At 38.1% G+C, this 14,974-nt stretch overlaps 1 protein-coding gene across 1 annotated transcript; it reads left to right on the top strand.

Annotated features, from left to right (window-relative positions):
• Positions 1–11,780: 11,780 nt before the first annotated feature.
• LOC5580145 lies at positions 11,781–12,724 on the top strand. Its single transcript, XM_001655235.2, has 3 exons — positions 11,781–12,014; positions 12,073–12,369; positions 12,426–12,724. Exons 1-3 carry the CDS (start codon positions 11,872–11,874, stop codon positions 12,685–12,687), a joined length of 702 nt encoding a protein of 233 aa, XP_001655285.2. The 5' UTR covers positions 11,781–11,871; the 3' UTR covers positions 12,688–12,724.
• Positions 12,725–14,974: the final 2,250 nt, after the last annotated feature.

Genomic DNA, 14,974 nt, shown 5'->3' with positions numbered 1-14,974 from the left:
ATCAATGAAATCGCGATCGGCTTCCTGTACATCTTTCGACTAATGTGACAATAAAATAGTTACCAAAATAATTAAATTTCACACAAATAACGATCGAAATTTGGGAGTATTCAAATTCAATGATTATTATAAATTTTCTAGGTAATTTGACAATCTATATTTTTTATTTTCATAAAAGGCTTGTTCTTTGAAAGCATCATCAATGAAAAGCCTGCTGCAAAATATCAAGTTAATTTGGACCAAAAATTTACCAGATATCAAAAAAAAAATTTCAGCGATTTTTTTGAAGAAAAATATTTTAAATTGAAAAGTAACTGATATGAGCATAATTTTTAGATTCAAAGTGCATCCTGCTGGAAGTACAAATAAAGTATTAAAAATAATGAAAAATAACCTTTACCTTCATGCTTATTCAGTCCCCACGTCACATTTAAAATACAATAGAAGAACAAATGCTTTATTTCCAGAAGACCTCTCAGAGCACAATGACAATCATCAATATCGGCAACACTGCTGCAATGAAATCGAATTTTTTTTTCCACGTATTATTTTCATAACGTGTTATACTGCGATTTCCAATCAAAATATTTTGAGAAAAATGCCTACAACTTGCTGTAGATCGACATATATGCGTGAATGATTTTGAAAGTGTGAGATTTTTCAATAAAACAACCAAAAACAGAAAAATTTATACCTAAGAATACGGATAAAACTCACGATTTACACACAAGCGAAGTTTGCACTTCAACAGAAAAGTAATCGCCTATCTCGATGCATGGGAAATTTCTTGCAAGAAATGCTCAAGAAAAGAATTTTCTTTGATCGCAGTACGCAGTTGAAAAGAAACGTCAATTCAAACGGAGCTCACTGTAGGAAATATCTTGACCATTTCTTGGGCAGACATTTTTACTTTTCTTGAGCGGAACAGCGAACTTAGCTTTAGATTTTATTACCGAAGTCGGTAAAATTTCACTGGGTTTTTGTACAGCAGAGTTAACTCAGTAATTATGATATGTACCGAAAACTCCGTAAATACAAAAACTCCCCCAGATGTCAAAAAATGACGATTTAGTCAGTTATGATTGGTGCACATGTATATACGTATTACTTTGTTTCTCGGTATTTTGTTTATTATTTTTGCTGAGTTTTTCAGTTTCAAGAGTACGGCCATCCCAGTTCCCATCCGGAACTTTCTCACTTAAACAATTTCCGAGATCTTAAAATTGTAATCATGAAAAAGAGTGGTTTGTTCAAAATTACAAATCTAAATAATCGAAAATTGGCAACAAACACTTTGTCTCCAAAAAACTACTTGTTTGCCATGGCTGCTTGAATATGAGGTTATTTTCTTGGGAACATTGTGAAAACAATGCAGCCCTAACCTCAATATGATTGAACCATACTATAAGTTCCATTGTCTGAATGTGTCTTGAATAATCGAAATATGAAGAACCAGATCCGACATTGTATAATAATCTGTTGCCAATATTCGATTACTTACCATTCAAAGAAGGCACAAGGAATACGCGCGATGAATTTAATTATTTTGTTAAATTGGAGCTCATCATCTTTGCAATTATTTCTGCTGCTTGAGTTGTTATTTGACAATCATCCGCATGGGGATTTGTTTTCTTTTTGTTTTACCGAAAACTTCAGCTACCAATTTATCGATACTGAATGTCGGTACAAGCATTTTACTGACTTTATTATGTTACTGTGCCTATATGGTAAAGCTTCAAAATAGTTGAACTATCAGTAACGACAATTACCGATTTCAATAAAATGAAAAATAGGTTGCTGAATATCAGTGATTAAAATCAAACAGCTGAAAATTCAGTAATTTTCGTTATTTACAGTTCTAAAACCGTAAAAAAATACCAAACAGCCAAACAGAGATTGAGTGTGTAGCTCTCATTATACAAATTTGATTTCTTAAGCTATCTATACCAATTTTTAACACGCTTTCTACTTTACTTTTTTTTCTGGGGGTAAAAGGATGGTGAATCAGCAAATTTGGCCATAAAGGATAATAATCTAGTGTCAGAGCGTGGTGAAATATAATTGATTAGTTTAAAGCTCTACCTACATTAGAATAATAAAGGATACCAACACACAAATTGTTTATAAAATAAGGATTTTTGTTATACAAAATAAAATGTTTAACATTGATGATCAGTTTCTCTTAAGAGCTTTTGGGAAGACTACTTAGTTCTTCAAACGAATGCATTTGGTAAGATTTTATATTACCATAACATTGTAGAATGATAGTTGAAAGATGCTCAAAAAAAGGATTAATAAATAAAAAAGATATAGCATAAACAAGGTGTCCACTTTATAAAATGAACAGTCCTTAGTTTAAGTGTAGTGAGCCTATTTTTTAGGAATTCTACCGCTAGGTGGTGCTAGTGGACATACAAACTATGCACAAACTTTACAGATATCTGCTTGTATCACAAGATCCTGATCATTTAGAAAGACGATTTCTGATACAAGTGTGTTCAGGTTGAAAATTGCTGTAAATTTAACATTTTGAAAACACAAGTGGGCTTCGTGGCCGTGCGGAAAATTTTGGAAGCCAAGATGGCGGCCTAGAAAACAAGTTGGCCGCTTTCGGTTCATGACAATTATTGTATCCCAAGATCCAGATCATTAAGAAAGAATGATTAATTCTGCAAGTTTTTCTGGGATCAAAATTGTTTTCAATTGAACATTTTGGAATCCAAGATGGCAGCCTAGAAAACAAGATGACGACTTCTGGTTAACGACAATTATTTAATCTCAAATTTAATCATTAAAAGAGCATGGTTTTCCTACAAGTTTGTCCAGGTTAAAAATGGTTTTCAATTGAGAGTTCTGTTTGATCTTTCGACCTTGATGCTTGCTTTTGCCGGAGCGAGCGACGAGGGCAGGATCAAACATGTCGCGCGTCGGTCTAGTAAGTGAAAAAGTGGCGTGATCGGGGAGTTCGGTTGGAGTAAGTGAAAAAGTGCCGCGATCAGTTAGTTCTGTTTGATCTTTCGACCTTGACGCTTGCTTTTGCCGGAGCGAGCGACGAGGGCAGGATCAAACATGTCGCGCGTCGGTCTCGTAAGTGAAAAAGTGGCGTGATCGGGGAGTTCGGTTGAAGTAAGTTAAAAAGTGCCGCGATCGGTTCGTTCTTTTTGATCTTTCGACGACCTTGACGCTTGCTCCTGGGCAGTGCGTCAAGAAAGCCCGAGCTGTCGTCCGTGTTTTTTTTTTTCGAGTCGCGCGCCTTTTTTTTTTTTTTTTTTTTTTTTTTTTTTTTTTTTTTTTTTTTTTTTTTTTTTTTTTTTTTTTTTTTTTTTTTTTTTTTTTTTTTTTTTTCTGGGTGCTAGCCGAGCAAACGAGTGAAGCTGAAAGTGGATTGTGGCCGCTCAGTCAAGGATAACGGATCAATTGGTGAGCTCGTTTCATGCTACTATTTCTAATCTATAAAATATGTATGACTGCACATTTAATCGTTACAATGGTGGGATGTAAATATGATGTTTCAACAAACTATGGATGGTTCGTCACTGTGAGTGTCGACACAAACTCTGATTCATGATTTATTTATGTTTAACATTTTTTTTCAGAACACCCCTTATATACCTTTATTTTTGTAATTAAAAAAACTTTGAATGGTTCGACACTACAAGTGTAGACTTGCGAAAGGTCCACTTTATTCAACAAACTTTGGATGGTTCGCCACTGTAAGTGTCGGCATAAGAATAAGAGTGTTCTATGATGTCCCAACCAATTGAGTCTTTTGTTTCTTTTCAAATGAGTAAAATATAATAACACATGCTTTCGTACTGACAGCTGTAGGAATGTTACATTTAGGTATTTGTTCAACAAACTTTGAATGGTTCGTCACCTCAAGTGTCGGCATAATTTTCCTCTACATAGAAATTATATGAACAATTATATTTACGTATAAGCATGTATATATCTCACAAATCATTGTTTATCATGGTCTAATCGCTTATCAAAGTGAATCCTTTGACCCAACGATCCTCCCCATTAACAAACATCCCTCCCAGTAACCTTTGTGGAGATGCAGAGGCAAACACGGTCTCCAAATAGCAAAGGTTACACACTAACATTCCTTCCCTCAATCCCACCTGACTGCAAGGACGTGGCCGGCGCCGTTATTGACCTTGTATAAATAGAGGCACTGAATTATGCACACTGAAGAAGATTATGGCCTATCCCAGCTGAACTTCTAGTTGATTCTTTGTGCATTTTCACTGACTTCGGTCAATCACGGAATAGCAACCATTGATATGTGTAGTCAGTCTAAGCTAAGCTAAGCTAAGCTAAGTTAAAAATGGTTTTCAATTGAACATTTTGGATTTTAAGATAACAGTCTAGAAAGCCCTTTCAGTCCTTCTCTTTCTTACTCGAGGTTAACTTATTGTATGGAGGTTCCGAAATTTTCAATATTTTGCAAAGTTCAGCTGGACCTCTTCCGCTCACCCTTGAAGCAGAACAATATATTATAATATAATATAATGACATACCATAATTTTCATAGACCCGAAGTAGCCATCTTGTTTTCTGGGCTGCCATATTGGATTCCAAAATGTTCAATTGAAAGCAATTGTTAACCTAAAAAAACTTGTCAAAGAAATCTTCCTTCTGGAGTGCTTCGTGAAGCCCAAGCAGGACAGTTCGGTTTTGCGTCGTCCGATAGATATGGCTCACGGTTTCGCGTGTTTTTGTTTATTTTTTGTCGCTGGAGATTTTTTGTTTTCCTGTTTTGGAGCGTCTTGCTGGGTAGTGCTTCGTGAAGCCCAAGCAGGACAGTTCGGTTTGGCGTCGTCCGATAGATATGGCTCACGGTTTCGCGTGTTTTGTTTTTTTTTTGTCGCTGGAGATTTTTTGTTTTCCTGCTTTGGAGCGTCTTGCTGGGTAGTGCTTCGTGAAGCCCAAGCAGGACAGTTCGGTTTTGCGTCGTCCGATAGATATGGCTCACGGTTTCGCGTGTTTTTGTTTTTTTTTTTTGTCGCTGGAGATTTTTTGTTTTCCTGTTTTGGAGCGTCTTGCTGGGTAGTGCTTCGTGAAGCCCAAGCAGGACAGTTCGGTTTTGCGTCGTCCGATAGATATGGCTCACGGTTTCGCGCGTGTTTTCGTCGATGGAGATTTTTTTTCCTGTTTCGGAGCGTCTTGCGTCGTGAAGCCCAAGCAGGACGGTTCGGTTTTGCGTCGTCGGATGAATTTTGCTCACGGTTTCGCGCGTGTTTTCGTCTCCGAGGAATTTTTTTGTCTTTTCTGGAGCGTCTTGCTGGGTAGGTATTTGGGAAGGCACAAGCAAGACAATTTGTTGTCGGGACGCCAAGAAGTTTTGCTGTCAGTGTCAGTTTTGTGTTCAGTCGAGGATGGATTACCAACTGGTGAGATCGTTTCATGCTTGTGATAACACATTTTTTCCTGAAAGCGTAACTTTTAAGTAATATTAAAACAAACTTTGTATGGTTCGTCACTATAAGTGTCGGCATTATGCTTTTTTCTTATACAATTTCAATATACATATATTTTTCTATTTTTGATATTATTAAAAATTTTCTTTTGAATTGTTCGACATTGTGAATGTTGACGTATTTTTTAAAACTTCTTTCATATCGAGACAAAATGCACAGTAATACTCATATGTAATTTTCAAACAAACTATGTATAGTTCGTCACTACAAGTGTCGGCATTATTCCTGTTTCATATAATTTAAAATATATACATGTAATTTTCAGTTTTCGTCATTAATAAAAACATCTTATGAATTGTTCGACATTATAGATGTTGACGTATTTTCTAAAGCTTCTACCAAAAACTTCTCGAGACAAAAATACAAAACTAGCTTTAAATATAAGTCGTATATTTCCCCCTTGTCCATGGATCGCATCATCGACCAGAGGTGACTCCCAGATCTTTTCCTCCCTCACTAATAAACACCCTTCCCGTGGTGATTGTGGAGATGCAGAGGTATTCTCGGTCTCTAGAAGCAACAATCATTACAACCTAACATTCCTTCCCCATCCCAACTGACTGTAAGGACTTGGCCGGCGCCGTTCTTCTTCTTCTTTCTGGCGTTACGTCCCAACTGGGACAAAGCCTGCTTCTCAGATTAGTGTTCTTATGAGCACTCCCACAGTTATTAACTGAGAGCTTTCTTTGCCGATTGACCATTTTTGCATGTGTATATCGTGTGGCAGGTACGATGATACTCTATGCCCTGGGAATCGAGAAAATTTCCTTTACGAAAAGATCCTCGACCAGTGGGATTCGAACCCACGACCCTCAGCATGGTCATGCTGAATAGCTGCGCGTTTACCGCTACGGCTATCTGGGCCCCCGGCGGCCGGCGCCGTTATTGATCAATAATATTAGATCTGCTAAAATTGCACTTCGAGAGTAAGCGGAAACTCCCATCCCTTATTCATTTGGATCGTAGTGCAATTCTTACCAGTTCCGATCAATCACGGAGTAGCAACCATTGACATGTACAGTCAGTCTATGCTATGCTATGCTATGCTAAAAAAACTTGTCAAAGAAATCTTCCTTCTAAATTATCAGGACCTTGAGATACCATGATTATCATGGACCGAAAGTCGCCATCTTGTTTTCTAGACCGCCATCTTGGAATGCAAAATGTTCAATTGAAAACAATTTTCAGCCTGGACAAACTTGTCGAAAAAATCAATCTTTCTAAATTATGAGGAACTTGAGATACAATGATTTTCATAGACCGAAAGTCACCAAATTGTTTTTAAGGCCGCCATCTTGGATTCCAAAATGTTCAATCGAAAGCAATTTAAGTAATGGGCTTACCACGGGGTAATCCTTGAACTAGGTAACAACTTTGCTGAAGACACCCAAGAATATTTAACATTGAAGTCAAACTAATATCAACAACTACTTGGCACCTCCATTCAGCGGGCGGTGAAGCGGAAGACGGCTATGCCACCCACTTTCCTACATAAAATCGTGATGCCAGATTAAAAAGTGGAGCGTACAAAATTTTTGATACTTCCAAATTTTTTAACTCGTTCATTTATAGAGCTACTAGAAAGTTGTGTTCTAACGAAATGTTCACTAATACTTGTTATATTATATAGATAATTTTTAGTACGTTCTTAAAGTAACACATTGTTACATAAACATTTCAATAAGTTCGATTATACTCAATAAAGAGTTTTACGCGCGCACTTTTTCTTTGGGCGTGATCCTGATCCGGAACCAGAGCTGGAATGAGAAGCCGCAGATTGAGCTCGTCGCGGGTTAGCTTGTGGGTTTCCCACCAACTGTTGGATCGCCTTTGCTGCCAGTTCCACTTTTTCTGCCGTCAACTTGTAGCATCTCCTGTACGATATCACGGGTTCCTGTTCCGTATCTGAAGCACTCAAAGCCTGGTATATAACCTCCTCTTCCAAAACTTCAATAATTTCATCTTCCGCTACATCCGACGGCACCTCACAAACTGGTACAGTGACCTTTCCTGCCACAACACCAGCGTAAGAGCAATCTTCCGACTTTTCCCGATTTTGTTGCTTCTTCTGATCCTTCTTACGAGCTTGACGCTGAGGGCAAGATTTTTTCCGATGACCTTGTGCTTGACACAAGAAACAAGTGTCCTTCAGGTCCTCGTAAAACTCTCTTCCATTCATGCCAACAACGTCAATTGTTGGCGGAATACTACTTTCAACCTGCATGTACATGTCACGTACTCCAGTATACATGTGATCAAGACCAAGTTCCATGGGAAACTTTTCTCGGATCACACGATCAACCTTCCCGTATTCTCCCAGTTTCATGGTTAAACGATCATCCTTCAGCTCCGGTGGTAGGTCAAAAATACGAACGTACCGCATGTTGGTAAACGCGATCGACATCCGGACACCTACCGATTTGCGACTTAAATAGGCAAATTTTCGTGGTTCCGTATTTTTGCCCAGCGATTCCTTCATTGCCTCGAGTGAAACAAACTTCACGAACAGCGACCGATCGTGGGCTGTTTCATAAGCCGCATTCACGTAAAACTGAAAATAAAAAAGTTAGACCAAAATAACAAATTTTTTGGGTCCACCCTAAGTTAAAACTTTCAAAATCAATTTACTTAGCTCAAATGAAGAGTAAGATCAGAAGTGTCTTCGACAAAGATATTCAAAATAACATTTCTAAAAGTTAGCAGAAGAGCGCATCCACAAATTTCAACAAACAAAAAAACTTGAGTCAAAATTTTAACCTAAATAAGGGCCACCCTATTCAACTTTTTTCTTAAAAGATACAAAACTCAATTACGAATAACTACTCTGAAGACATCGAACGTCTAAAACCGACGAGGACAGAGAAAACACTTTTTTCCGGCTAAATTGTCGATTCGGTCCATTGTGCATTGGGTTTTTAGATGAATAGTTCTCGTTTAGTTAAACACATTTGTGTAAGATGCCAATTTTGTATCTCATCACTGGACTATGCTATTGGAATGAGATGTTTGGCCATTAGCACCACCTTGGAAGTTTTTCCCGAACTTCAAGATTCAAGGCAAACAGATCTCAATTAGTTGTTCAACTTGGTCGAAGACACCAATGTTGTATCTTATCAATAGATTGAGATACAAACAAATAGAATGTTGCTATGAACTAGCATGATCTTAGGGGCGTTTTCCTAATGAATGAAGTTTGCCTGAAAGGTCTCATTTAGTCCATAAACTCTGTCAAAGACACCAACTTTGTATCTAATACTGATGTGAGATATAAACGAATAAAAGGTAAAAAATGTAAAATCATTCAGACAAGTGAGTATTGTTCAGTTTATCAAATTTGTTGAAAACATTAACTTTTTATCTGATGAATAGACTGAAATATAAGCAAATTCAATGTTTCCCAACTTTGTCTAGGGAGTGTTTTTCGAACTAATAAGATAGACATCAGTGCATGGAAGTGCTTCGGAGAAGCCCAAGCAAAAGTGTTTTTTTTTTCTCGGTGCGGTTTCCTTTTCTGTTTGCGCGCAATTTGCTGGGCAGTGCTTCGGCGAACCCCAAGCAAAAGTGTTCTTTTTTTGTGTTCCAGTGAAGCGAACGGTGGAATCAAGGTCAAGCGTATCGGGTTCATGTTGTGCGAGAGCCAAAAGAGGTTCGTGTTCAGTCGAGGATGGATTACCAACTGGTGAGCTCGTTTCATACTAATGATAATGGAGTCAACGTAACGTTTTTGTATTTCTCACTTCGATATTATAAATATCAACGTACTACAGCGCTACATTTTCTAAAAGATAAATTATACGGTTTCTTGTATGAAATTTTCATAACTATTTCACTAATTTACATCAAACTGCATTACATTAAAAAGATTAAATAGTGTATTTTGTATAGAGATTTTGTATTTATTAACAAACTATGGATGGTTCGTCATTCGACATAAAACTGTATTCTTATCAAATACAGTTTTATGATACATAGATTTTTTTTCTTGTCCTTACCTAACCTTTCAATAGTTCGACATTTTCAATGTCGACTAGTTTTCTTAATATTCTTCTTCCTTAAAATATCTTTTCACCGCGAGATAGTTTTAAGCTGAAGTCGTATTTTTCCTCCTTATCCATGGATCGCATCACCAACAAAGGTGATTCCCAGATCTTTTTCCTTCCTCACTAATAACTAACTTTCTCGTGGTGATTGTGGAGATGCAGAGGTATTCTCAGTCTCTAGAAGCAACAATCATTACACTCTAACATTCCTTTCCTATCCCAACTGACTGTAAAGACTTGGCCAGCGTCGTTATTGATCAATAATATGAGATCTGCTATAATTGCACTTCGAGAGTAAACCGATAGAACAGAGAGCGGTACAGGGTAGCGAGAACCGAAGAAAAGCGAATCCACCCTAGAAACAAAGAACAGCTCGAAGAAAGTGTGGTGGTAGAAGTCCAAAGTAGCATGATTTGGCACGGTATGCGGAGATTTTATGCAACGGTCAAAGGCACGCGGCATAATACATGCCATTTGCAATGATCGAGAAGAGAACTTGCTGACCGATAAAACGGCGATGGCTTCCAGGTAGAAGAAGCACTTTCAGCAGCTGTTGAACGGTGAAAATGGAAATGTGGCGAGGAAAAGAATGAATATTGAAGATGACGACCAGGCTATCAGCGAGCTGAAAAACTGTAAGGCTGCTGGGTAGGACTAAATCTTGGTGGAGCTTCTCAAGCACAGAAGTGAGCAGCTTTACCAATCGATTCACTGAGTACTTCTGAAGGAATGGAGAAACGAAGAAAAACTCACCTACATGATGGCTTGATACGCCCAATCTAAAGGGCACAGACTAGAGTGCGCCATTTACAGAGGAATTGCCCTGCTAAATTCGGCGAACAAAATACTGTCACGCATCCTGTTTAACAGACTGAGACCACTCGAGGTGTCTCTCGTCGGTGAAAAACTAGCTTGTTTTCGTGAGGTTCAAATGAAAATAAATGAGCTGTGGCACATTATGTCTGAACATGGTATTGTCTGAACATCCGGTGGAACTGATTAGGCTGATACGTGCAACGTTGGATGGTTCGAAATCAAGCGTTCATATTGCAGACGAAGTATCAATCTCATTTGTGACTTTAGACGGATTGAGGCAGACGCACTTTCGAATTTACTGGGTGCTATTAGGAGATCTGGCGTGTTGAGAAACGGCACTATCGAACCAAGGTCGCACATACTCTTTGGCTTTGCGGACGATATTGATCTTATTGGAATCGATCGCAGGTTAGTAAAGGAGGACTTGTGCCGCTAGAGAGGGAGATAGTGACTTAATTGTACCAAAACGAATTACATGGTTGCAGGTAGAGATAGAGGCAGGTTTGGTGGTGTAAGTGCTGAGGTAGTGTTTGAGAGAGATGTGTTTGAAGCTGTTGTGAAATTTGTTTATCTTGGAGCACTTGTGACATGTGACAACTACTTTAACAGACTACGTAACCAGCTTAGGTCCCACAACTTGAAAACGGAAACAAAATTCGCTCTGCATAGCACGTTGATTCTTCTGATAGCTCTCTAGGGGCACGAAGCGTGAAAGAGGAAGACCGCAATACTTTTGGTGTTTTCAAGCGTAAAGTGCTGCGTACAATACTCGGTGGGAAACTCGGAAATGATGTGTGGTGCAGACGCATGAATCACGAGTTGTATCAAGCGTAGAAAAAAGCGAATATTATCAAGTGTGTGAAATACGGCAGACTCCAGTGGGCTGATCACTTAGTGCGAATGTCGGAAGAAATAATTGCGAAAATATTATTTAGCAAAAAGCCAGGTAGAGTTTGGCGATTTCGTGTAAGAACACACATACGCTGGCTATACGCAATGTAAGAGGTCCGGTGGCTCTAAACGTTAGGGACAATTGGAGAAGTATCACCCAAGACCGACGAAGGTGGAGCTCTACAATATGCCCGACAATGGCGTGACGCTACGTTATAGCCATCAAGTTGCAACGTACAAAATAAAAATAAATGTTCAAAATGTGCTATAACGCCATTGTTGCTGCACATATCTTGTGTCGTGAGTCTTACGTAAAATCACATTGAAATTGTTGTATTTGTATAACATATATTAAATGACGTCATTGCATGCCATTTTATCAATTCTATTACAACAATTAAATGTAATTTTACATAGCTTTCACAACGCATGAATACTATGATAAGCATTATATTTTTTGCTGTGTCTTTCATTCAAAAGAACAGAGTAAGATTACATTCACATGATCTGTTCTTATCACATCGTTCGTTGATGCGAAATGAATTATTATTGTTTTCGCTTAAGCTGATAGTGACCTTGCCCAAGCACGCCATTCGACTCAGTTTACATTTGCAGATTTACAGAATCCAATCGAGTTTAAGATGAGGCAGGAACTTGTACTCATTCTATTCCTATTTTATGGTGCCAGTAGTTCAACAATCGATCATACCGTGCCCGATTCTGACAAAGACTTGACCACCGATGAAGCATCTCAAGTGGCACAATCGCTCGTCGATGCTGGATTGTGAGATAGTATTTTGCATCTACATAATTTCACTTGTCTTATACTGTTACACTTTCAGAAATGGTTTCAAAATGCTACGAGTTCGGTACAGTAAAGTGGATGTTGATTCGTGTAACATGATTCTGACCAGCATTTTTGAAGTTCAACTACGTTCAACTGGGGAAGTGTTTGAAATCAGCAGTGACAGTAATGTGACTGATGCTGTTAATTGTAAAAGTAAACGTAAACTTTTAGAAGCCATAAAAATAGGAGGTTTCACTAGAGTTCAACATATGACTAAGGTCAAAGATGACCAAACTGAATTGAAGGACATTTCTATTGATCAGTTTCGAGCCGATAAGAAAATGCTAGAGCAGTTAGTTTTTTTTTTATGGATTTCAAATTTCAAGAAATAACCTTTTTCTGTTTTAGGAAGGATTTTCGTATAGTGGCCTCAAATTATTCTTACCAGTTTGCTGGCGATGAAGGAGTGGTATCCGATGCAGAGTTAATCGAGTTACATGTTCGTATGGTGGATACGGGAAATGAATACTTGGTCAATATTGTAGGAGAAATTGAAATGTTTGGACCCGTAATTTCGAGAGCGAATGTGAATTATCCTCCAAAAGTTTTACTTTCACTTCTTGGTGGAGGAAGCTACTCCAAGATGAAACGAAAAAAGTATAGTTCATAACCATGTTACCTCCTCAAATACAGAACTTGATTAAACTAAAACCTGAGTCGTCTGATGTCGAGATGCTAGTTTCCCAATCATCCATTTAGCGTAAACGGCTTGCTGTGGAGCTAAGCCTGATTATCCCATTGAAAACATATAAATTTCACTTTTCTTCTCTATTCATCCGTGCGCCTTTCTCCCAGAGCCATTGTCCGTTTGGGTCCGCACAAGATGGATTCTTTCCTTTCTGATCCTTTTGTTACTGCGTAGAAAATACGAACTGAATAGATTGGTTGGTTCGACCTTCCGTATGGCTCCCCTGGGCACCGGAAAGTTTGCAGCACCATTCAAATATCCGGTCTATCTTTCGCAGTGAAAAATATGTGGCCCCCTTTCGTATCTGACCTATCCTCTGGGCATCTCAAACCACATCTGCACACACTCAATTCCTATTAATTTTACAAAGAGAGCACTTCCAGGCCAAAACGCAAATCGCGATGACGCTACCTTTTCCGAATTGAATGAAACTTTGCGCCTGTGTTAGCGACTATCGAATATGATATTTCCCATCAAATTTTGGTAAACTTCCTAGACCAGTGGTTCTCAACCTTTTCGGAGCTGCGACCCCATTTGAAGCTTTAAAAACGTCTCACAGACCCCTAAAGATAAATGTTCTAAAAATAAATGTTTATGGAAATGATTTACCCTTCTGGTCGTCACGCGGTTGACCATCGTCAGAAGCACCACACAGTTGCTATAAACGAAAAGCGAGGTTTTCTCAACTGTGTTATGCAATATACACAATACGACTTGTGAAGTGTTATCTTACGTACCGGGGAGACATTCCTGCAAATCAAATCTGAAATCCATAACAGATCTTAATGAAGAAATAGTCAAAGCGGGAAACCTGCTGTAATCTTTGTGGGAGTCCACTATGAATTGAGTCAAAAATCAACCTAGTATTTTTTTTTTCAATAATATGACAAGGAACTTCCATAAGAGATTTTGACAAAATTCAACTATTCATGCAGGGCAAGTAGGATAAACCCTTGGGGTTCTTTGTCATCCAATTGTTTGAAAAACAACAGCAAGCCTCATTTATGTACGGTTCAGGATGAAGTAAAAATCTTTGGCAATTCCAGTATCCACTTTGACAGGGGGAAATGAGCTGGCAAAATCTACTAAGTATTAAGCCGCAAATATTCTAGATATATCCAATGGATACCTACAGAAATTATCTTAGGTTTTAATTTTCAAGATCACACTGGATAGAATTTTCATGGATATGCAATGAGTAACTATAGTTGACTTGCAATCCTTAACTGACAGGATCACATTAATGGTATTTTCCAGTATTTTCATAGTTGAAAGGTACAAAATAGGTATCAGTACTTCATGGCTTAATTCAAAATTGCTACCTAATTCTTTTTAGCTTCAAAAGAAAGCTGCATTCTTCATCTATAACAGGGTTTCTTAACCGGTGGTCCGCGGACCCCTAGGGGCCGTGAAGAGTTCTCAAGGGGTCCGCGAAGCCATTGAGAACGAGTGTCGTTTCTCCTAATTGATGAATCAGTCTCGCGTACCATTCCAAAAGGGCTCATCTTCAGTTGATTCAGAGAAAATTCAGTTCTTCAGTTTTTTCAGTGAATATTGTTTACCACATTTTCAACTCCTATTTCTCAGTGTTCAAATAAATCTATATGATTTATTCCTTGTTGATTGACGACTTACTATTACTACATGTCAATAATTGATTTTATTCTGAAAAAAGCCAAAAAAGTGGAAAAAAGTTGTGTTTTGTTAGCGTGCCGTGGCCCAAAGCTAGGCTCTTTTTGGTTTTTAAGGAAAGGGCAATTTTCCGATTGTAGGCCCCCTTTTGATGGAGAGAGATCCAATCATTGGCCGTTTTGAACAAGGGATCAATGAATGATATGAAAACAAAAAAGGTTATAAGCCGTTTTGAAAATCGGATTTATAACGATAAGTTTTATTATTATGTTGACAATGTTTGCATAGTATATGGGTTTGTGAGATACTATCGAATTGTATCGAAGCCTGGTTTATTTACAATTTGAACATTGACCCTTTAGAATTGTAACGCGAGATATGGGTTAAAATTTTAATCCAGCTTAGTTTCAAGAAAACATCATTAAAGAGTTCCAAGTTTTTGATCTGTGAAGTACTGATACCTATTTTGTACCTTTCAACTATGAAAATACTGGAAAATACCATTAATGTGATCCTGTCAGTTAAGGATTGCAAGTCAACTATAGTTACTTATTGCACATCCATGAAAATTCTATCC

Source organism: Aedes aegypti, chromosome 3 (genome assembly GCF_002204515.2).
Source record: "Aedes aegypti strain LVP_AGWG chromosome 3, AaegL5.0 Primary Assembly, whole genome shotgun sequence".
NCBI classification, from domain to species: domain Eukaryota; kingdom Metazoa; phylum Arthropoda; class Insecta; order Diptera; family Culicidae; genus Aedes; species Aedes aegypti.
This window is presented reverse-complemented; position numbering and strand designations above follow the sequence as displayed.

Bases quoted from the DNA above. Each gene is read 5' to 3' on its own strand.
- LOC5580145 (XM_001655235.2), top strand. From the start codon at position 11,872: ATGAGGCAGGAACTTGTACTCATTCTATTCCTATTTTATGGTGCCAGT. The intron at 12,015-12,072 runs GTGAGATAGTAT...TTACACTTTCAG, and splicing joins TCGCTCGTCGATGCTGGATT to AAATGGTTTCAAAATGCTAC. The intron at 12,370-12,425 runs GTTAGTTTTTTT...TTTCTGTTTTAG, and splicing joins GATAAGAAAATGCTAGAGCA to GAAGGATTTTCGTATAGTGG.